Genomic DNA, 22,953 nt, shown 5'->3' with positions numbered 1-22,953 from the left:
CAGCCCATTGCAGTAATTATGCGGTCGGGTGTGAAGCTGGATGGTGTGTTAGCCTTATCGCACTGTATTCTATTTCTGTTTTCATTGAAAATTGGACATTAATGGAAGCTACGCGATACCACTAGTGTCAGATAAAGGTGGACGTCTCCAATGGAATCCGACTCCAGTTAAATCATTATTCGCACAAAGCCGCGTGGGGACAGAAAACCTGGGGCGAAAGTAACGGATTACATTTGCTCGGGTTAATGTGCCGACGTGATTGGTGCACTTTTTGCCGTTTTGAAAATAGAAATCTTAATTCTGCCTCAGGTGTTGAAGTCATTTATTTAAATGAAAACAGATAAAGAATCCCAAAAAGTCACGACGTGGAAACGGAGGAAAGCGCTCCATGCCGCACCCACAAAGAGAGGGAGCTAAAAACAGTCCATTTTATTTTTGTCCTCTTTTCTAATGTGGCGATCTTCTCAGCAGAGGCAGTATCCCATGGTGATTAATGACCATGTAACTTTAAGCCATTTCACTGGACACTGATGATGTGACCTCTGCCCGATCATAATCTTTCTCACATACAACACACAGGAGTCATCAGTGGGGCCATTAGATTATTCTTCTTGGCATCCTGGCTATTAATGATACGAAAACTTGGGTATATACTTTTTGTTACTGTACATAATTTAAAATTTTGTTCAGTAATTTATTCTATTAGGCAGCTTCAGCTAACCAACGCCGAGGAGAACTGTTCTCTGTAAAACCTAAGAATTAAATACTGTTTAGGAGCACACATATGCAAAAGAGGCTACAAAAAAGCTTGCCAAATGACTCCTTCCAAGCAATACACAGATTGAAATAGAAACTGGCCTATTGAAAGTGAGAAGATCCATATTTGAAGAACTTCATTAATGCGCCGCTCCCCGTTGAGTTATTTCCAGTGACAGCGCGTGCGGCAGCAGCTTCTTGTTCGAGTTAAAAGTCACTTTTCCCTTTTTTTTCCCTGTGTCTAAAAGCACCTTGAGTGAGCAGTGTGCATTTCCTGCTGCCAAAAGACGTGGAAAACAGCTGTTATTGCCTGATGCTGCCTGCTGAATGGAATGCAAATATGTTAACCATCTAGAATTTATTGCTTTTGAGTGCTCTTCAAACGCAACGGCAGACACAAGTTTAATTTATGATATTCCTCTAATTACGAGAGCTGTTGAAATTCATTTCCCAAGCTGCTTCCCCCTTCCAAGCAGCCACATTTATTTGTTCCCTTGGTTCACAGTACGCAGCTACACGCACAGTCTCCCACCCGCGCACACATAAATATACATACGCACGCGCGTGCTGAACAGCGCACCAGGAAATGCTGCAAAGTAGCTGATTGTAAGCGCAATTAACACAGCAAAGACAGGCGATGAAAGATTCCCAGAAATATTTTTTTCTTTGTCGCCCTCAGCTTCATAAAAGCAATGTTTAGATTTGTCATAATCTCCAGTTTGCTTTTAATTTAGCACACACGTCTGCAGTGTCCTGCTATGCTTGCGAGCGCAAATGAGCCCCCGGGCCACCCACTCGCTTCACTCCTCCTGGCCGACATACCCACCCAATCACATGCGTGCGCTCAGCCACAAGGTCAAGTCATTTAGCAGAGTTCAAACGCCTTCATGGGCTCCTCAGATCTATATGAACCTACAACAGGGACCCGACGAGGAGGAGAATGATGACTTCTTGCAGTTTCCAGGTGTGTGCATGTGTGTGCGCACTTTACCACGCACACACATGTTGATTGCCCAGCGTCTCCATCGCCGCGTATGCACAGTGTCACTCAGCCTCCTCCCCGCAATCCTAAACTTGGCCGTCTGGTGTGCACCAGCGACCTGTGACCCCTCTGCAGCCACAGCTCGACATGACACCCATTAGCAGCTGGAGCTGAGGTGGGGGGGCCTGGATCAACCAAGCTGCCCAGACACAAGTCAAGGGGAGGTCAAACTTAGCCTAGGTGCTAACTTGCCAACTCGCTCACAGCCACTCATGCAGATGAAACCCTACTTTCCCCCTCCATCCTGCTTCCATCCATCACAGCCCACAACAATTAGCTCCACCACATTGGGAGAGAGTTGTTTTGGCTGTCGGTGGAGAGCAGGGTGTGTGGTGAGGTGCGGATTAAGATTGCCCATGGGGAGGCTGGAAGGTCAGCAGGAGGGTAAGGAGGGAGGGGGAAATGCAAGAAAACGGCCCTCAAAGTTAGAAAATAAAACCAAAGCAAAAAAAAAAAGAGGTAAAAACAGAAAAGAAGGGGAAAATGACTACAGCCATGAAATAAAAGACAGAACAGTCATACTTCACATCAATCTGGCTCCAATTAGCAGGTGTGCTCTCAGACTCCCCCCCACCCGTGGAGGAAGATGTATTTTTCTGCCTTTAATACGAACGCATTTATGAAGTGGTGGGAGATCTGAGGGTCCTTGGCATAACAGCCTTTTATTGTTTAAATGTGGACCGTCGGGCCCCGTGTGCTTAAGTGATTTAGGAACCTCACAACTACGGTATAAGAAAAATCATAAATGCTGAGACAAACCATGTGGGTGGACTGTAAAAGGTACTGAGGACCGGGCCGACAGAAAGCAGGCACACATTCCACTACTAAAGGGGAACTACACTTAATTAAACACCCAAGACAAAACTGGAATACTGCACCATAAAAAACATGGCACTATTCGTTTCCCTTCTGTGGAATAACAAAGTTGTCTTCTGAGGAGAACAGAGACTCGTCTCATTAAGAACTTTCTAAAAATCTTTTAAAAAAAATAAAATAAAAAAACAAAAGCTGTAGACAGTGAACAAAAAGATGTAGAGAGACAAATAAACCGTCCATAGTGGGAGAAAAATCCTCTTCCCTGCACAAAATGTGTCACTTTTTGTCATCCCAATGTCCCATTTAGAAGAAGCCTGTAGAAATGACAGTTTCCAGCCTGTCTGCTAATCACTTTGGTGGCTGTAATAGTGAGGGGTGAGAGTGTACAGTTTGATATGAATCTCATTTACTTAATGTTGATTTTTTTTTTTTTTTTTAATTGTTTTGATGTCACATGAACTTGTTTTCACGATTATAAAAATCCAATCATCTATATTCTGGATCATGATCGTATTAACAGCATCAAGGGATTCCTGATGCCCAATATTTTCCTTATCCCGTTTGGGTCAAAAACTGGTCCATGCATTTAAAATAATTCGTTTTTCACACTTTGCATTAAAGTCAAAATGGCAGCGTCGCTTCTCGGTTTGGCCTGTGGACGGCAGATTCTGCTCGTCGTTCGCCTCCACCGATCTATCCATCTCCAGTTCCTCCTCAGCTCTGCCAAGAACCTCAGAACGGATGGAACAGACCGAAGGCAGAAGACAAATCTCGAACAGAGGAACTCCCGCGCACGCTGAGAAAGTGTTTCATTATTTTCAAAAAGGACTGTCAAGGTTTCAGTCAAGGCACACATGATCCTTGTTTCATTTCTTCACTATTCTCTATAATTTTTCGCTTTTTTTCAGCCTGAAACTAAATCGAAATCGTGAGTGAAACCACATGCTTGTGTTCCTGTGTGTGTCCTTGTTTGAACAGACAAGCACGGGTGCTGCTTCCACAAACCAGTGTTTCTGTTCTGGAGTCATTCTGGAGCGACAGAAGGAAGATGGAGGGTGTTTTAAGACACTGTTGCAAAACAACTTTATTTGTCAATTTGACGGAGCCTCAGTGGAGATCGACGCCTCCTTAGAAAATGCACATGCTTTCCATTACTCGGTTCTTAAAGTGCACTACGAGTCAATAAAAATGCCAGGCCGGCATCATATCGTCAGGCTGAACCATATTTGTAGACACATACGTTCTCGGGGTCCTGGAAAATGATGGCGTCCATATGATTCAAGCCAGATCACAACCAGAATACAAGGTAAACACGACTGACTGAGGTTTGTCCATGTATGCTCTCTCCGGACCGGCTCAAAACCTGGCCACTGTATCACACGCTCCATAAAGGAGCGCCACCACCCCCCCACCCGCCCTTCATCATGCACACACAGTGTGTGCATGATAAAGAGTTACAAGAAAAACTGCAAACATACAACGCTGTTTATGTGCATATAAATTAAGAGCAGAAGTCTTTAAGATGAGGGGAATAAAAAAACTAATCATCTATCTGAGAAGGCCACACACACACACACACCATGAGAACCTGCTGTCCTGCTGTGGGAAGAAATGTGCAAATATGCAGGTCTGGCTACAACCATTACAGCTCCCTCTCCCCTCCCTCACTCTCTTTTTAACTTTCCCCGAGTTCCCTCTCTCACTCTCTCCCCCAGCCCCCCCTCCACCCAGAGTATTACTAGACCCGGGGTTCTGCCGTGGCTCCAAACAGCTCAATGACAACACGCCAGGCCTGCCAATTAGAAATAATTAGACAGTCATTTCGGTGGCAGGTCTTTTTAAGTGCATATATAACGACGCAATGATGCTTATTAGGCGGCCTGAGTCAGCGAGGACCGGGGCCTCAAACGCTTTGGCGCTGGAGAAAATAATTATGCCAGTGATCACAAAGCGGGCTGCACATCTCTGTACTTCACCTCCACGTGTTTCAAAAATCCACTTCATTAGCTCCCGTAATTAATCCTCCATTAATTGCAGGAAAAGCCTAGTTTACCTCCCTTCGTTTCTAATTATCATCTTATAAATAGTTATGGTTCTAATTAATGTGTTCATTAGGCGGGATATTTTTCTCAAAGCCTCGCTGGGAGCCAAAGGTCCAACTCGGCTCTCTCTGAAGCCTAACCAGCCAGAAGGTGAGGCCATCCTGCCTGCATTTGCTTTTATTTTACTACATTCAACCCCCTAATTGGCATTTAAAACCCAATTTGGATGAACTTCAAGACGCTTAAATGGGAAAGAGAGAGGGAGAATGCAGAAAAGAGGGATGGATTTGGTGTTCAATTTTCAATGCCAGAGCTAAAACTGTTTCTGTCTCTGTCTTTCCCTCCGTCTGGCCAGACAGAAAAAATAAAAAGGTTTACACCGTCAAAAAGTAAACACGGTGTCATGGAGGCCGTGCCGACTGCTGCGGATTAGTCTTTGGCATTATGGCAGTTTTATTTACGCAAGTGTGATCAAAAAGTGATATTTTGCCTGCAATTTCAAAAGTAACCTGTCTGGTTTATTTGCTACTTTAAATCCTCCCAGATCGTACAACTATAAATGTGTGCTTTTCTGACTCTAGGTTTTGCTAATCTCGAAAGTGTCACATAATTTAAAGCTAAATTGGAAATCCTTTAAAAGGCTTTATTAATTGAAACATTTGTACAATTAGACATCATCTAATCTATTAATTTTCACATTTGGGAAGTTGGTAAAATAATCCCGCTTTAAGAACAAAAGCAAAAAATTCTATTTTTATGTTTACACCTTGTTCAAAAATATAAATAACAAAAAATTGATTTAATGAGCTCTTGGCCCATTATCAACAACTCCTAAAGATTTCATTAAAATCCGGATCGTAACTTTTTGATTCATTTTGCCCGTCAGATAACCTCCTCGGGGGGAAGGAACTAGAGAATGCCTGGGAGAGCGCCGACCTCCGCCAAGCAGGTCATTTTCCGACATACACCTGTAGTATAGTATATGTAGGCAGCAGAAATACATAATAGATTATGTAACATAGTAGCCTGCCCTATGATCAAAGCACCTTTAATGCCGCTTGTACAACAGATGGACATAAGCAATACAGGGTAGTCTCTGTGAATCCACTGAGGCTCTTTTAGGACCCCTGGACCTACTGACCGCCTGTGACAGACTGATGTAAAGCCCACTGGGACCAGCGCAGTCTATACCTAGGCTGCTACCCAGGGGAGTGGGCTAGTCTACAGGATGGGTGTGTGAGGCAGCACAGGGCAGGGGTATGGTGGCTCGGCAAAAGTGAAGGGTGAGGAGAGAAGGCGCAGGGAGGAGGGGGAGTAGGGGTTCCTCTGGCGGTGATGGGGAACACTGCTCGCGGCTAGACGAGGATGAAAGAGGCTGTCTGTGTCATTCACTTATTCCTCCCTTTGGTAAATAAAGGTTTCTGACAACAAAGCTGAGCAGCACTTGACTGGCCTTTACAGAGGATAAATAAAAAAAGACAACACAGAGAAATGCAGCAACACGGAACGGGGGGGAGGGGGGGGACAAAAGCATTCAGATCTCAGGACGGGAAGTGTGCTGATTTTTATGGAGCAGATAAGACGCAGCCAAAGTAAACCAGGATGTCTTTCAGTCGGAATCAACGCAGCGATTCCGGTAATGGGGAAAGAAGGAAGAAAGGGCTGAGTGTCATCCTGCAGAAGTGGGATGAGAAAACATGTTGGGATTCCACGGTGTAACAGACAGATGAATGAAAAACAGCCTGCTATTAAATTCTGCGATGGCTCGCTGGAGACCGCTGTGCAACTGTGAGAACACAAAGGATTTAGGGACTTGCCTTATTTCATATCTATCAGCACCGCCGTATGGACCTAGGGTTCGCTCCACAGAATCTCGACGATTTTGGGAAGAATCCAGATTTCACCTGTCATGTTTTCACAACACACTCAGGGCTCTTCCCCTTATGAAGCCAGCAACACCCGAAACCACCTGCGACATCATACACACACAACTGGATAAATAACTGTTGGACACACATGTGCAGGAATATTTCCACCTTACTGCCTAACAGGGGAATTGGTGATCCAGGTGCAATGAAAAGCTGAGAAGCCAAGAAGCCACAATAATGTCAGGGATTTTCTTCACCCCAGCTCTGTCTTCCCGCGCTCGTTGCCGCCCCGTCTTCCTTTCCTCCCCATCTCGGGCCCTTTGGTGCCTCTCCTCCAGCCCTCCCTGAATTCTGAGGTGCCTGGATGACCTTGTGACAGCTCTGTGTCGGCACTGGGCTTGAAAAGCTATCCAGCAGATGTACAACACCTCATCGTAGACAGGGAGAAAATTGCTGCGTGAAATAAATACGAAGCCGTTGCTCAGTCCCAGCAAGCGCACGTATGTGCGTGCACACGCATTGTCTGTGATCCAGTAAAGAACGCAGAGCTGAAGTTGAAAAACTAAAATATCTAGATTATCAAGTTCAAGCAGCACCAGGAGCATAATGGACAAACATTTCATAACCAGAAGAGTAAAAAGGTGAATCAAGCTTGCTCTGGGTCAATTCTGACCTATGACCTTTCTGAAGGCAGAAAGGTCAACGTCCCTGAAGGGATCAATCAAATGTGTCATTGCCTTTAATTTTAATGTCAGCTGTAATTTATGATCTAAATCTAAAGCTTGTTCTAGATTCTAACGTAACTATGATGTCATCATTTAAAGATAAAAATTGATATTTTCATAAAGTTTTTAAATGAAAAAACAGCCTTCAGAGGTTCTGATCATTAGAGTGGGGGTGACATGATCTTTTATTGAACCCTGCTCTCTGAACCCTAATGTTAGCACTCTTTCCCTGCTAAGTCAACAGACGCCTGAAATATTAATAAAAAATATGCAACTATTTGCGCGTGCCCTGGAGTGTACGCACGTCAGCGTGAACACGTGGTAATGTGGCACGTATCCACCAATAGAACCAATTCTCGGGCCTGCCGGTGAAAGGTTAAGTGGTGGATTTGTCACACCTGCTTTACCTCAGTGCCTCCCAGCAGCGTTTCCGCGGCGTTTCCCTCAGCGAAGCGAGAGGAGGGCTGACACAATGACTGACGGAGCCACACGCGTTTAACCCCTGCGGCCGCCCGTAAAAGCCTGCCGCTCACCTAAAGACGCGCCTGTGATCCCACTGTGATGAGGGGCCGCGGCAGCTTTGTTGGAACGGGTACGCATCAGATCTGTGTGCTGCTGCCCCCGTGGACTCAATCATGACACCACCCCCACCCACTGACGAGCACTCATTCGCGCAAGTTTTGTACGTACATGCATACCCGCGATCAACCTCAGACACACACACACACGCGCGCGCACACACACACACACAGACAGACACCTCTGCCTGCTCACATCAAAGAGAATAAACATTAATGGCAAATAGGTAATCTGCTCCTCTTGTCTGTTTTACATTTCAGGGCAAGACCGGCTACCTCTGGGGGGGGGCTGTTTCTCTGATTGCAGGCACAGAGTGAAAAGAAAAAAGGAGAAGACGTAAGCAACGATAGATGGTAAACACAAGATAGAGCATTATTCTTATTTCATGTATTTTTTTTAACTTTTTATTTATCCATGAGAGATTGAAAAGAAAGGAGGTAATAATATTCCCTCCCTTCAACCCATGACGGCCTCCACTATGGTCCTAATCTTCTCCCTGGCAATATTCCGATGCGGGCGTTATTATTCTCATTTCTTCTGAATAATATCCCCCTCTCAAGCCTATCTGTTCTTGCAACGCTTTTGTCTTTCCTCTTCATTTTCCCCCCCTTTAGGATCTCCTTTGCGCCCTCCCCCTCTTGCACTTATTCGATCTATTCCCCACACTTTGCCATTCTCCTCCAACTTCTCATCCGCTCTCTTCCTCACTGGTCAGCGTGCTCCGTCTCTTTCGTATTCCGCAGACGTTGCCGGGCGGCTCCAGGGCTGTGGGTGAGGGTGGCGGGCAGCACCTCATATCCTATCTGCTTATCAATCATGAGGTCCTGTCTGCTCAATCCCGCTCTGATCCATCAGCCAGCCGCTCAGCCAATGTGGGTTGCCTCGTTCCACCCCCCCTCCCCATTGACAAATGGTAGCCAGAGCACCTGACACAAACCTATTTTCATCATGTGACCACAGCGTGGAGCCTGTTCTATATTCAACTTCTTTACAAAACTACAGACAGATTTTAAAATATTCAATATATAGTAAATAATTAGCCCTTTGCCATCAATTAGCAAATTTATGGCTGAGTAGCTTCCTGTCAAAGAAGAGAATAGTGAATATTTAGCACTAATTATCATATGAAATCCCACATGTGGCTATCAATAACAGTTATGCATATATTTATATTTACATCCTGAACAGTGCCTCCGCACACAGCTACCAAGTCCGGCCACAATCAGCCCCGACCCACCTGCTCCTCGCTCTCCGCTAAGCCGCTTACACAACGCGTCTCTCCTAATCACAGTGCGGCAATTGTAAACATGTCATCGAACGTGGTTTCAGATCTCTCCAAATCCCTTCCACCCTTCATGTCATGCAGTACCGTTAATGCCTTTTTCAACTGATGTTTTAATCACCGGAGCCGCGGCGAGTGACACCGCCACTGCATCGACAATGGGCGGGGGAAGGGTTTTTTGGCTTAATTTGCAACATTTACCGTCTAATTTCAAAGTAGAGGGGGCTCGCTGAAGCCCGATCTGTGGCCTTTTGACTGTAAAGCCAAAGTGTGGTGTCTTTAATAGCCAAAAGTGGTGCATCATCTGGACTCTGACAACTCTGTCATGGATTTAACAGAACAATTTTTCCTCTTTGTGATTGAAATGATCTCCCCTGCAGCTATACTCAAATAAACAAGGGGACTCACTCGTGCATATATTAAAGCAGCCGTTTCTACATTTGCGCATGTGTGCATGTTCTGTGTGTGTTTCTGTGTTGAAGGGGGTTAAAAACAACACATTTTACTGGTTCATTAGCACCAGATTAGCTATGCTAATGACATGGATCACCACACACAGAGACTTTGCTATTATGTTTCTGAAAGAGATACACGCGCTTCTGTGTCTGTGTCTGTGTGTGTGTGTGTGTGTGTGTGTGTGTGTGTGTGTTGCAGGTGTGCACACATTGTTCCTGCATGAATAAGTCGTTGCTTGTGAAAAAATGGTAATAACAGCAATAATAATCATAATTCAACAAAGCATGTATGGGTAATGATGTTTTAATTGCATTAATGAGTGAAAGGAGAGCCGCTGCCAGGAGAGCGCTGGAGAGGATTGGACTGCTGTTGCACATGACCTGCTGTCTCTGCGTGTCTCCCTTTCATTAATATTCGCGCAGTAAGACAAATTGTCAGGGCACACCGAGACACGCGGCGTGCGCAACATACTAATTCAGCCCTAAGATTCCATGTGGCGCCATCTGATGACATGAGACATAAATACAAAATGATGTGTTTGTTTACGCTGAGGTAAACTTCCAAAAGTCTTACTGCCATTTTAAATAAGAAAAGTCTGTAATGGCATTCCACGTACTGATTTGTAATACAAACACCAGAAAGTGCTTCAAGTCAAAAATTTGATATTGCTTGTAAATGATGTGGCCATCACTCATCTCGCCCACTCCCACTCGTTTGGTTCCCATCGTGAAGAAAACATTTTGATAATGAAGTCTGAAACACTCATAAATAAACCTAACAAAAGTGCAGCTCTAAGTTTTTGTGTGACGTGTGCGCGTGAGACAGCATTACCTCCTTTCTCGACTGTGTGACCTGCGCCTGCGATGGCTCCTCCCCTTCTCTCTCTCGGTGCTGCGGCTCCTCCTCCTGCGGGATGAACTGCAGGACGAACTGCTGCTGGAACGTCTTCTCCTCCTGGAGCAAGCAAACAACAAACACGCTAATTTAATCTGAGCATTGGCAGAACCCCTTTAAACAAAACATCACTCAAACGCTGGGTTCTGGTTTCTGCAGTCATTTGTTTTGCTTTTTTGACAAATCAGCATCAGCGCAACAGTCAGAACACCCAGGGCAGTTCAGGAAAAGAAAAAAGAAATCCGAAAGTCGCTGAGAGGAACATGTATTCACTGCAATTATGCATGGATAAGAAAGTTCAGCAGCCTCTCTTGGTCTTTATTTCCCATGTTATTTCAGACTCTCGTCTGAAATTCTTATCAAAGAAAAGTGGTTGTTCCTAATTGTTCCATTTGCTCATTAAATCCAAACATCCCAGAGAGCTCATTGCTACTTTACACTTGTGGGCCCCTTCCAATAGAACTGAGAGCAGCAGGGCCACGCTGCCTGCCCCGAGTTCATGCACGTGAGCCTGCGGTCCTTTAATGTGTGTTGGTCTTCGCACACTCGCTGTTCGGCTGATGCCATAGAGCAAGGCACATATCTGCACCCAAAATCACTTCTACAACGGAGAAATATTCATTTAAACTCACTGATCCTCATAAAGTCATTTCAGTGCAGACACACTCACAAAACACACACAAGATCTTATGGGAGCTCTTCAAGACCAAAGAGAAGAAAGAGAAAAGCAATAGAAATAACAGAAGCCAAAACTATCAAACCAAATTTGTATCACTTTGAGTGACGCAAATAATATCTATTAGTATTCCAAAGGCTGGGTCCCACGAGCAGGCTTTTATGGAACAAGTTCTACAGCCTGACGTCCTCACGCATCAGCGTGGTGAATACACAGTCGGGAGCTGTGGCGATCCAAAAGGTGGCTTCCCTTTTAGCTCGGGTTCCTTTTAAATCCTACATAAAAGCTAAAAATGTAATGCTCTGAAACCAAAAAGGAGCACGGCTTTAACACCAAAGCTTAGTGAAAGCATTCAATGTTTTACCCTCACACACACATGTCTCATGCACAGTCATGGACAAAAGTCCAGTTTCTCTGCATCTTCACATGTATACACATATTCTCAGCTAATTAATCAAAACATATGGAGGTTAGATGAGGGGCTTTGGTGCGAGGGTTTATGCTGTCCACCCAATCCAGCTCTGCTCAGCCTTGCAATCACTTGCAATCAGTGTTAATGGACCCTGACCAAGGCTCATAAATAATTACTATCAACGGCCTTGTCTGGACAGTCGCACGCAGTCAGAGGCAGCTGTGGAGGTTAGGCTGCAAAGACATGAACCATGATCCATGGAGACTACTCAGGAAAAGAGTGCTGGATTTTAAAATGAGAAGAAGTTTTTGAAAGCAGAGTAAGTTTGCTTATATGCCATTAAACATAACCTTATTTTTATATCCATCAACCTACAAGTTCATTTTCCATCCTGAAAGGCATCTATAACAACCCTGAAACTACACCAAAACAAGAAAAAGAAACCAGCAAACATCACTGAAGACTCGGTTAAAGAAAAAATGACTTTCCTGGAATTGAACACGTTTTGTTTGATGTCTGGCTTTTATATTAGGTTAGTGAATGTTGCAGAAAACATTAAATTATAACAAAATCCAAAATGATCATTGAGTTACTGTTTCCTCGGTAAATTAGCCATACGTGCGTATGCACAAACAATTTTGTAGTCAAAGCAAAAAATAAAACTAAAAAAACACAACAATACAGTAAGTAGGTATAATTGAATGGAAGGCATTTACATTGACAGTCACTCCTGGGTTTACAAAAGGGAACAATGTCATTTGCTACTTGGCCATATGGATCTTATTACCTTATATTTAAAGTTGGGTTGTATTTTATTCAAAAGTTTTACTACAGCACAAGTTTTGGTTCAGTACAGTTTGAAAATGAAAGTGCATTTCCTGAAGACGAACACAAAAACACTTTTGATTACCGTATGTTTTTTTGTGCCTGCAGTGGCCACATTATCGTGTCTGTCTGCAACAAGTGGAAGCTATTCAGGCTTAGTAGCACTTGCATAATGTATTCCACCCATCCTGCAATGTGCTGATCAAACATGGATGGATATATGTCTTATTTTATTTATCTTATTCTAGTGTTGTCTTCTTTATGTTGAATGTCGCAGCATCACACCAAGACAAATTCCTAGCTTGTGTAATACTGTGTATTACATGAACAATGGCAATAAATCTGCTTCTGATTCTGAAATCTGCTTCTGAAATAAACTACAAAAGAGATCTGGGCAATGCCAAATGATTTGGATTGATCTGATGTTAAGAATCTCTCCTGCTTGCACGTCAAAAAATAAAACCATTTCGGCTACAGTTGAGATTTGAGCGCTCTAACCTTCTGTCTCTGGAGCGAGAACGACTCCGGCGACTGGACCTCCGACTCCGACTGCTGGTCACCCTGCTGCCGGACGATGAAGACGAGGAAGAGGAGGAGGAGGATGACCGTCGGCGCTGTTTTTTCTTCCTCCTGCTCCGGCTATCGTCCTCACTGTCAGAGTGCCGACCCATGCTGGCTGTACAGGGGGAATACAAACAACAAGAAAGTCCCTGATGAATATGCGTCTCAATTTTAATCATGACTCCTAATATTGAGATAAACAACTTACGACATGTTCATAATAAAATGAAAGCCCTTAATTCATGTTGTGAGTTTTGTTTTGTTTTTAGGATTCGTTTATTATGCAAGCCAACAAAGCTGTACGAGATTTGGAAATCGCTAATACACTTAGCACATACCCTGCAGTTTGACAAATAAAAGGACAAAGAATGATTTGCGTTATTAAACCTCGTGCACATCTTTAACATAACCGTTGTCATACTTGCACAAGATATTAGAGAGATGACCAATAACAAACAATTGCATGATTTAATGTTCTTAGCTAACAGGCTAATAGTGCTAACTTCATTAAATCCAGACCGAAGTCTTCTAGCCGACAGTGAAAACGCTTCGTGTCAACGGGACAAAATAAAAGGAAGAGAAAAGCTTCAGGCAACAAAACCAAATTACCTTAAAATGCAAAATCCCGCTCCCCAGCTTTAAATTGCTGCAGAGCTTCAAAATTCAACCATGCCTGGCTTTGAAGACTATGTTAGTCGAACCGGACTGCATCGATCGACGAGTTCAGGCGCTATAGTAGCACACCGAGGCATCGATTTAAGGCGCTCATCTGGCGTAGTATTCTCGTATTCGCCCGAAGAACAATTTAAATAATAAAGGAATGCTTAATTGTATTTATGATTATGTAAATCAAGTCAAAAATAAGAAATTAAAGTGCTTTAAATTCTTAAAAAATAGTTTACGTCATTAATAATTTAAATAAAATGTACCTTAAATGTATGGTTTTTCTAACCCATTAATAGCTGATTTAGGATAGATTTTTCTGTAATGGTAATGTATATTCTGTCTTTGTCAGTTAAAATCAAGGTGAATTCAAATAGACTGTATGACGATTATTGCCTGTTTGTGTTTTTTGTAACAGTTATTTACCCTTATTCTAATTTATTTACACAAATGACTTGACAGATATAGAATTTTAAGTTAGGACTACAAAATGTCTCTTTAAAAGTTCAAATTTCGATTTGAAATTAAATATACATCAATATCAATCACAATTTCGGTTAAACTATCTCAAAAGCTAAATCTAAAACATACAACAAGGCAGAAATATAGTCTCTAAATGATTTTTTACAAAGTAGTGTTAAAATGACTATAAAATTCAAAAACGGCACAATAAACGACTCAATAAAAAAGACCAGTGTTTTTTACTGACACCAAGAACGTATCTGCTTTTTCTAAAAGACTAATTCTGCTATTAGAAATTCTTCTTCACTTCAGATGCAGCAGGAAAAAAAGCAATTAATGCCTATGGTTGGAGCAAAACACTGTTAATATTTAATTAGGAGGACTGTTAAAGCCCTGGTGTGGAGGGTTTTTATATAGATTATCAATAAACACACTTAATTTTGCATCAAATTCGCCTCGACATTGTCAAAGTTCCGCTGTATCCTGTTTCTTCCTCTGCCATATCGTACCTGCTCTTAATTGCTCTCTCTCCCTGGCATTCACCTCTCTATCGCAAGTGAGCCATTGTTTATTTATTTTCCCAAATATCCGCTCGTCGATCGGTGGGGGGATGAAAACATTAATTAGAGAGCCCAATGGCAACGAATCGCAAGAGGGCATTATAATTAAACGTTCAGCGTGCTATTTAACATCTTAATGGCTTAAAAAGTCCTTTGAGAATGAATATTAAGGCTTTAATCGCGCCAATAATGACAATTTCAGAAGCATAGCTCGTGTTTTTTTTTTTTTTGCTTTTTAAATGTGATCCCCAGTTCTAATATTATTTTACAATAATAATATCAGTGAGGTTAGTTTTTGTATTACATTCGCATTTTTAAGAATGAGTGCTTGCAACAGAGACTCTATTTTTATAAACCTAACTCGACTTGACGCGTAGACAAAGATGTTCGCTTGAGCTTTTTTAGAAATTTTCCAGCAGAAGTCCTGACTTGGCATGCCCAGCTGCTTGTCCCCGTTTTCTAACACCTCTTTTCTCCGTGTCATCGTTGCGACTTATTCCGATTACAGAGACAGACTGAGAACGGACTGCTCATCCATGTGCCTCTCTCTCTTTCTCTCTCTCTCTCTCCTTCCTGTCATTTTCTGGATTTTAAGCCACACCCCTGCAGAGAGAGAGAGGGGGGGATCCATGACCATTTCCCGGGTGTTTAAAAACTAACTCGGGACAATAGCAGTGAATGAGCGTTTAATTAAATTAATTAGTCCTTGTTGTCAATCTTGGATTAATGGCCAATAGCGAGGCTGCTGCTCAAATTTGTGCATGTGTGCTTTACCTCTCTCCCCACTCTCCCCTGTATCAGTGAAGAGGAAGGGGGGGGCTCATCCCGGCATCCTGAGGGGAGGTAATTTGCACGGATCAAGGGGGCAAGGCGCCGCAAAGTATAAATACTGTGACTTCAATAGCGGATCACCAGCAGGTTCCCAACTCCGCAACCAAAAGGAGGACTTGGTCGAGAGCATTTTTCATACCTTCTCCCAGAGTTGGCAGCAACCGTCTCCGGGTCGACTTGAAAACAGAACCGCGACCATTGATGTCTTAAACCACCGTGGAGCGACGGCAGAGTGCGTGCGTGAATGTGAGTGTGTGTGGGAGAGAGTGTGTGTGTGCGCGCGGTGCGGCAGGGATGGAAGAGCTCACCGCGTTCGTCTCAAAGTCTTTCGATCAGAAAGTGAAGGAGAAGAAGGAAGTGATAACCTACAGGGAGGTGCTGGAGACCAGCTCGACGCGAGCGGGGAGCAGGGAGTCTTTAACGGCGGAGCCGGGGAGCAGAGAGGAGGCTGTGGTTGTCGCACGGAGCGTTGCGATCTCACCGGGCAGAGAGACGGACATGCACGGGCCGGAGAGGATCAGGGACGCCGGGAGCCCCAAACTCATTGACGGTAGGACCGCTTGTTCTTGGAGGCATGTCTGGAGGATTTACAGCTGGGGGAATGATGATGGAGCAGCAACTATTAGCTGCAAAACAGAGTTTAAACGGCAGATTCTATTCAGAAAAGAGCCTCCCTCTCGATTTGGAGGAGATCATTTTATAAAATACTATAAATCGGCGTTTGAGCCATTAAAAAATGTGGTTGACACCATTTAAAACTTTTTAAATATAATCCCAACCATCAGCAGGGCCTTTCGTGGGTGATTATCGTCAATGGTGGCATTTAAATCACGTTTCCCATTTTTAAAAATGGGAAATGAATGGAAAATCATCCTGAAATGACTTTAACTTTTAACCAAATCGCTCCGACACGGATCCAAAATCGCCTTAAAAGCAGACCAGGTGTTTAATTTCGCTTCATTACAAGAGAGCCTTCGACTGTCAGTCATCTCGTATTCTTTGGTGGAAGCCAAAGGTATGGCGTATCAAGCATCTGACATGCACATCAGCGCGCATGAAAGGTGGAACGCAGGCGCTGTCACTTCCTCGGTCCCCTGGTGGGAGGCCTGCCCGCTTCGGTTTTATTATGGAGGCACAAAAGTTGACCAAGAAGAAAAATCCGATGGTGATAACATCCGAGGCAAAAACATCCAAGTCGATTTGTGTCGTTTTGTTTTGTTTTTTTTCCTCAAGATTGTGACGTTGCGCCATGAAAATTACAAAATTATAAATCTATGTAAAGCCTCTTTTTCCATATATATATATCAAAACGACTCAATATCGCTATCAAATAACAAGAAATGCATTCAATTTAATACAATGATAAAAGCCGATGGATTCCGTCTTGGGTTTCAGTGAAGCCTCTCAGGTGTAGTTGGTCCTAAAATAATCTGCAAACGCACAAACAGGACAGTTGTGAGGGAGGGGGCTTGTTAAAATGACATGTGTTCATCATGGGCAGCCTGTTTAAACGCGGAACCGCGACAAGCATGTATCAGACATCCAGCATTGGGCACGGTATTACATATTTATAAGCAGTAAATTATTAAACAGCTTTATGTAGCTCTACAAAATATCCCGGGTTTGATTGTGCTCTTTGAGTTCCGGAAGGGCATTTCTTTCTTTCTTTCTTTCTTTCTTTCTTCTTTCTTTCTTTCTTTCTTTCTTTCTTTCTTTCCAATATAGATAGATTCTATATACACTGTATATAAACAGTAATATCCATCTTTTATTCTTGCTTTGTTTTTTATGTTATCTATATGTACTTTAATTGAAGTATTGAAATTTGTACACGTCTACGTGTGTAATTATTTGTGTGTGCATGCGCACACATGGATGATCAGGTACTGATGACTCCGTTTCGTCTGCGACTCGCAGGCAACACAGACGTCAAAGAAAGAAAAGAGGACTCAAAACCTGTAGAGGACGAAGCTCAGACCAAAATCAAACAGAGGAGAAGTCGGACTAACTTCACGTTAGAGCAGCTGAACGAGCTGGAGCGGCTCTTCGACGAGACCCATTACCCGGACGCCTTCATGCGGGAGGAGCTCAGCCAGAGACTGGGACTGTCGGAGGCCCGAGTGCAGGTAGGGGAGGCGCACAGGGGGGCAGTAGACAGGAGTGGGGGTGGTAATAATGGAAATATTTAGGTAAAAAACTTGTATTTAATTCATCATCAATATTAACAACAATAATAAGATGATCAATGCATTTATAGGGACAAGCACATCTGAAGTTGTGAAATTCATCAGGGAAACCCCCAGGGGTGTTGTGAAGTTTACTATTTCCTGAAAATTACTGATTGATTCCCCACCTTCCAGATTTTTTGTAATTATTATTGCGTAATTACTGCTTAATTTGAGACCAACTGCTACCAGGGAACCTGATTTATTACTAATTTGTCCAAAATCCAGTGAAACAGATCCGCCGATAAATATTTGCCTGCAACGTGTGCGCGCGCGTGTGGTGTGTGTGTGTGTGTGTGTGTGTGTGTGCGTGCGTGTGTGTGTGTGTGTGAGAGAGAGAGAGAGAGAGAGAGAGAGAGAGAGAGTTGTCAGGGGTTTTTTGTCGTTAATGTTTTTTTTGCATGAGTTCAGGCCATCTGCGCAGAAACCCAGTAAGACTTCAGCCAGTTGGGGTAGCGGGGGACACAAGGGGGGCTCAGATATGTCTTGTGTAACGGGACTTCGTGGTATAGGGGGGGGACACAATGAACATTTATCCAGCTCCTCTCATCTGATGTATCAAAAGCCTATAATATATTTTTTATTCATACTCTTTGATTGTGTTTGCCCCGGCTCAGGGGACGACTGAGCATTTGTCTTCATATTGAACATGGCGCTCAAGAAAAGGAATCATAAAAAAGTCTCACTCTAAAAAAAGAGCTCTCATTCCCAAATTCGCCCTTCAGCCCCCCTTTAAAAAAGTTAAAGCCAGCTTTTTGCAGGACTCCGTCGGACTGGACTGGAATCTCACCAGTAAGGCGCATTGTGTCGAACAAGAAGAGCAGCTCAGGGATTTGCATAAATTATGTATTTTTTAAACCCAAATCAAGAGCCGCTCCCTCTCGATTTCTCTCTGTGCATCTTGCATTAACAGAGAGGCACATTTGATTTCACCCCTCCAAATTTATGTCTTAATCGATAACTATATTTTATTTTATTGTGGTAATATATTATACTTGACGCCGCGCATCACGAACTTCCGAATGAAATACATGGTGGTCAATAAATGAAGCCAAGATGACGGCCGAATAAGTAGGAAATATCCACCGCGCTCTCACTCTCCGTGCACGGACCTCGTGTGATGGAGGCTCCAGATTGACATGTTGCATTGTGGGCAAATTTAACCAGAGCTTTGTCTTGGAGATCCAAAGCCGACGCGTCCGTTTAATCCGCGTTTCAAGGCGTTCATGTGAAACTGACGCGCGTCGACGTGAACGGAGGCAGAAAGAGAAGAAGAGGCGCGTCTTTGAAGCGCGCGAGTGCGGTGATTAGACGGAACTGCGAGGCGTTTAAGCGTCTTTCTGACATGGATTTTTCTGCAGATAAGGGTAATTAATTTCATCGGTCATTTAGTGAGAGTGAGATGGAGAGAGAAATAGAGGGAGATGTTCTCGGATCGCCTCGCTCTGATGTCCAGATCGGTAATAGCGCTGCTGTTATTCGATATCTGAGAGCCACCCCCCATTCAACTCTTCGGGGACACTAATCCATAGAAAGATGAAACCAACGCTGACAAGGTTATTTATTATAGTCCAATAGGCCTGCACATTTCCAACAAGGACGCTTCTTTTCTCCTAATAAGGTTTTAATGTTCCCATTATTGGCGGATATTCGCTCCGGTGTCTTTGCCTCTCCATTCCATCCTGCGCTCTGGTTGTTGTAAATGTATTAATTCAAATCTGAGGGTTAAGCAGTGGCATTAATATTTCAGCGCTCCTCTGGGATATTGTGTTTTTTTTTCCCCCCATCTGCGGTTGTTGTGTCACTTTGAGAGGAATTACACGTGGTCTCAAAAGCATCTGCCAATCAGCGGGTCTCTAATTAATTTCTGTCCCTGCAGGTTTGGTTCCAGAACAGACGAGCGAAATGCAGAAAACAGGAAAACCAGTTACATAAAGGTAGCTTTAAAAAATCCTGTGACATGTCCTCTTCATGCATTGTTATTTATTTTTATTTTTTTGGGGTCGTTTCTTGTTAATTACTCCATCAAAAACACTCTGCTGTCTTTAGTGACTGTGGATGTTGGACTGCGTTAGTGTCTCTTTCACATCCATAATGGGTAATTTTTATTAATTTCTTTTCCCCGCTCACAGGAGTCCTGATTGGAGCTGCGAACCAGTTTGAAGCTTGTCGTGTAGCGCCATATGTCAACGTGGGGGCTTTGAGGATGCCATTCACACAGGCAAGTTACTTTGAAGCAGCTATAGTCTTAAAACCAGACCGGTCCCCGGAGTGCTGTCTTGGCACATGGCACTTATACCCAATGCCATGCGCAGACCTCCAGCTCCAATGAAGAGATTAAGCGTGCTATTTAATTGGGAAGCAGAGTTGGGTATTTATGGACATGCATGGATCACAAATGATGATTTTGGTGCACCTGCTGGGTATTTATCTGACTTTTAATTAGTATTCGTTTTCTAGATTTGTGCATTGAATAGCCTCTTTAGCCTTGCTTTCCGTTTATTTCCAATAAAGTGCAGGATCATCGTGTGTGGTTGCGCACAGGTCAAATTTTGTCTCACTATACAACTGATATGTTTAACATTTTATGACAACATAGCGGCAGTTGCAGTAATTATGTGATTCAGCCGCTAGTATGGTTGGATTGATGCATCAAACCCCATTGAATTATGGGCCTCTTTAGGTTATCCTGCGCAGGCCGCAGGTCATGTAACAAGCCAAGTTAACGCATGTTCTCCCCCTTCTCTCTCCATCCGTGCGTCCCGTCCCGTAGGATAGTCATTGCAACGTGCCGCCCTTCTCCTTTCAGGTGCAGGCTCAGCTGCAGCTGGACAGCGCCGTGGCCCACGCGCAGCATCACCTGCACTCTCACCTGGCGGCGCACGCGCCCTACATGATGTTCCCCGCGCCGCCGTTCGGCCTGCCGCTGGCGTCGCTCGCGGCGGATTCCGTTTCCGCCGCCTCCGTCGTCGCCGCCGCGGCCGCCGCCAAGAACACGAGCAAGAATTCCAGCATCGCCGACCTGAGACTGAAGGCCAAAAAGCACGCAGAGGCGCTGGGACTGTGACGCCAGGTATAGACGGGAGGACGCCGCGTCCGCTTGTCAGACACTGAACATAAACACTTAGGCTACAAAGTGACAAAAAAACAAAACATGGACTATATTTATGTTTTTTTAAACGATGGACGACGAGTATAACAATGAAGATATAGGCTATTTATGAGACGAAAGAACAGAACAAAAGACTATTGCGTGTTTTTTTGTTTTTTTTGGACGGTTGGGATGGACAGCGATGCTGACACGTGACCGACTCCCGAGAAGGACGCGCCTGGGACGGTCAATTTGGCGAACCACTCTGTTGTTCTGTTCTGTTTATGCTATTATGTTTCTTTTTTGTTGAACTTATATATAGAGGCTGGCCTCGTTTATAGAACACTTTCTCTGCAAAAGGACAGAGCGGAAAAAAAAGGACAGGAATTGAGGACTTTTCCCCTCCAAATGCCCGAACGGCGTTTGCATGAGTTTGCCACAATCCCCATCCCTCTTCTGCCTTACTTTCTCCCTTCTCCCCGTCTTTGATGAAGAGCAACTCACACTTCAGAGTTTGAAAAGTTCATCTGAAGATAAAATTGTGCGCAAGCCGGGCGGAAGTTCCACAGGATAGCGTCCATACAAAATGGTGATTCGCCCCTTTTAAAGGAGAACATGCTCATAAATGCCACAAAAACGAAAAAGTCTGTATATAAACCGGTACGGGCACGTGTACAATATGTTTATACACACACGCACACACGCACACGCATTATTTTTTATTATTTAGTGGCTTTATGAATGCCTTGTGGGGAATTTGTTCATTTTGTAGCCTATTTCACTTCATTTCAGTGTATTAAAGGAAAGAACCATGTGCTTTGTATGTAATTTTGATGTTTTTATAACAGTGAAAGTGAACTTAACAGAAGCACGGGTTTCTAAAAAAAAGGATATCCATGAAATTGTTTTACTTTTTCCATCTCATGTGAAAAGTGAATTAACTAAACAAATTGTTTTTCGTTCTTACAATAAATTAACTAAAGTTTCTTTAATGACGACACTTATTATTATCATTATTTTTGTTATTAAGATGGAGGATTTCTTTCTTTTTCTTTTTTTTAAAGTGACAATATCCAGAGTGAGACTTTGATAACGGCTCAGTTGTGACAGGCCCGTTTAGTCAGGAACACGGGGGTCTGTTGCTGCCTTCATGCCAAACCGATGCATAATTCATAAATTGGTTATGTGGTACTTGAAAAGGAGAACGGGTAATTTCCAGTAGGGCTGCACAAAAGGGACAGATCGGGGATAAGGAGACAAAGGCCGTTCCGTGCTTCAAAGACCGTTTGCAGCAAATATGCTCTTGAATCTGGTCCATTTGTGCTTATTAATATCTAAAAATCGTTCAGATTTTGAACTTCAGAGAATCTTGAAAAAGCAAACGATGACCCACACGGCTTGATGATTATATGAAACAAATATGCATTTTTAATTTAATTACAGCCGGCGTCTGTTGGTGGTCTGACTTTGCTCTCAAGTGCTTCAATGTCCCGATTATGTTGAGGCTGAATCGATTTTTTTTCAGGCAGCAACACAGTTTTTTCCTGTCATAAATAAATATTTTTACATTAAGACATATAGGGTAATGGTATTCGATGTCTCTTCTCGTTGCGCCCCCCTCGACCTCCCTGCCGATCTCAGAATGGCAACGTTGGCGGTGTTCGGGTCGTGACCTGAAGTTTGGAATTATGCATGGTGATGTCGAGGCAGCTTGCAAAGTAAAACAAAGACGACGGCTTTGTAAAAAATAATTTATGAACGCCCGCCTCACTTGACTTACAAATTCCGCCTGATTCATCGCCTGACATCTTAACCGCCTCTTATTGAACATTTAATAAACACCTGACACCAGATCTTATAATTAGACCATATTAAAATAAAAAAAAAAACAGCTCCCGTTGCTCCTCCGATATTTCCACACTAAATCAAAACGTCTTAATTAATACTGATCTTACAGAGGGCTGCGCTATAAGTCTGGAGTGTTTGTGCGTCTCGTCTGTTTGGGAAGGATTTAGACGCCAAAACTATTGAATTATTGATCGGGAGCCTCGCCAGTAATAGAAGAGACGGAACGGGGGAAACTGCTGGGCCGGGAGCGCGCCCGGCTTCTCTGGAACGCCGCGCTCGGGGGCGCGCCTGCCCTGGAGCTGCACTGCTGCGAACAACTGCAGAGTGAGGTCATGTTTC

General features: G+C 43.6%; 2 protein-coding genes across 3 annotated transcripts in view; one reads left to right on the top strand and one right to left on the bottom strand.

Annotated features, from left to right (window-relative positions):
- Window positions 1-13,684, bottom strand: part of rsrc1 (arginine/serine-rich coiled-coil 1) — a 78,714-nt gene extending 65,030 nt beyond the window's left edge. Inside the window, exons 1-3 of the mRNA XM_057049444.1 lie at window positions 13,544-13,684; window positions 12,872-13,049; window positions 10,398-10,520 (exon numbers count right to left, since the gene is read on the bottom strand). Of these exons, the coding sequence (XP_056905424.1) occupies window positions 10,398-10,520; window positions 12,872-13,044 (296 nt within the window). The 5' untranslated portion in view covers window positions 13,045-13,049; window positions 13,544-13,684. The remainder of the gene's footprint in view (window positions 1-10,397; window positions 10,521-12,871; window positions 13,050-13,543) is intronic.
- A 1,596-nt stretch (window positions 13,685-15,280) lies between these two features.
- shox2 (short stature homeobox 2) lies at window positions 15,281-21,758 on the top strand. 2 transcript variants are annotated; one of them, XM_057050150.1, is made up of 5 exons: window positions 15,281-16,000; window positions 17,368-17,576; window positions 19,555-19,612; window positions 19,808-19,896; window positions 20,485-21,758. In XM_057050150.1, exons 1-5 carry the CDS (start codon window positions 15,745-15,747, stop codon window positions 20,740-20,742), a joined length of 870 nt encoding a protein of 289 aa, XP_056906130.1. In that variant the 5' UTR covers window positions 15,281-15,744; the 3' UTR covers window positions 20,743-21,758. The 2 variants fall into 2 exon arrangements, with proteins under 2 accessions (XP_056906130.1, XP_056906129.1); XM_057050149.1 differs by having other exon boundaries at window positions 15,282-16,000; window positions 20,449-21,758.
- Window positions 21,759-22,953: the final 1,195 nt, after the last annotated feature.

The sequence above is a fragment of the Takifugu flavidus genome, chromosome 12 (genome assembly GCF_003711565.1).
Source record: "Takifugu flavidus isolate HTHZ2018 chromosome 12, ASM371156v2, whole genome shotgun sequence".
NCBI classification, from domain to species: Eukaryota; Metazoa; Chordata; class Actinopteri; order Tetraodontiformes; family Tetraodontidae; genus Takifugu; species Takifugu flavidus.
Note: the sequence above shows the minus strand (reverse complement) of the source record. Positions and strands in the feature narration are given on the sequence as shown.

Excerpts from the sequence above, each read along its gene's own strand:
- shox2 (XM_057050149.1), top strand. The coding sequence starts at position 15,745 with ATGGAAGAGCTCACCGCGTTCGTCTCAAAGTCTTTCGATCAGAAAGTG. Across the intron at positions 19,613-19,807 it reads GGAAAACCAGTTACATAAAG|GAGTCCTGATTGGAGCTGCG; the intron begins GTAGCTTTAAAA and ends CCCCGCTCACAG. Across the intron at positions 19,897-20,448 it reads TGAGGATGCCATTCACACAG|GATAGTCATTGCAACGTGCC; the intron begins GCAAGTTACTTT and ends CCCGTCCCGTAG.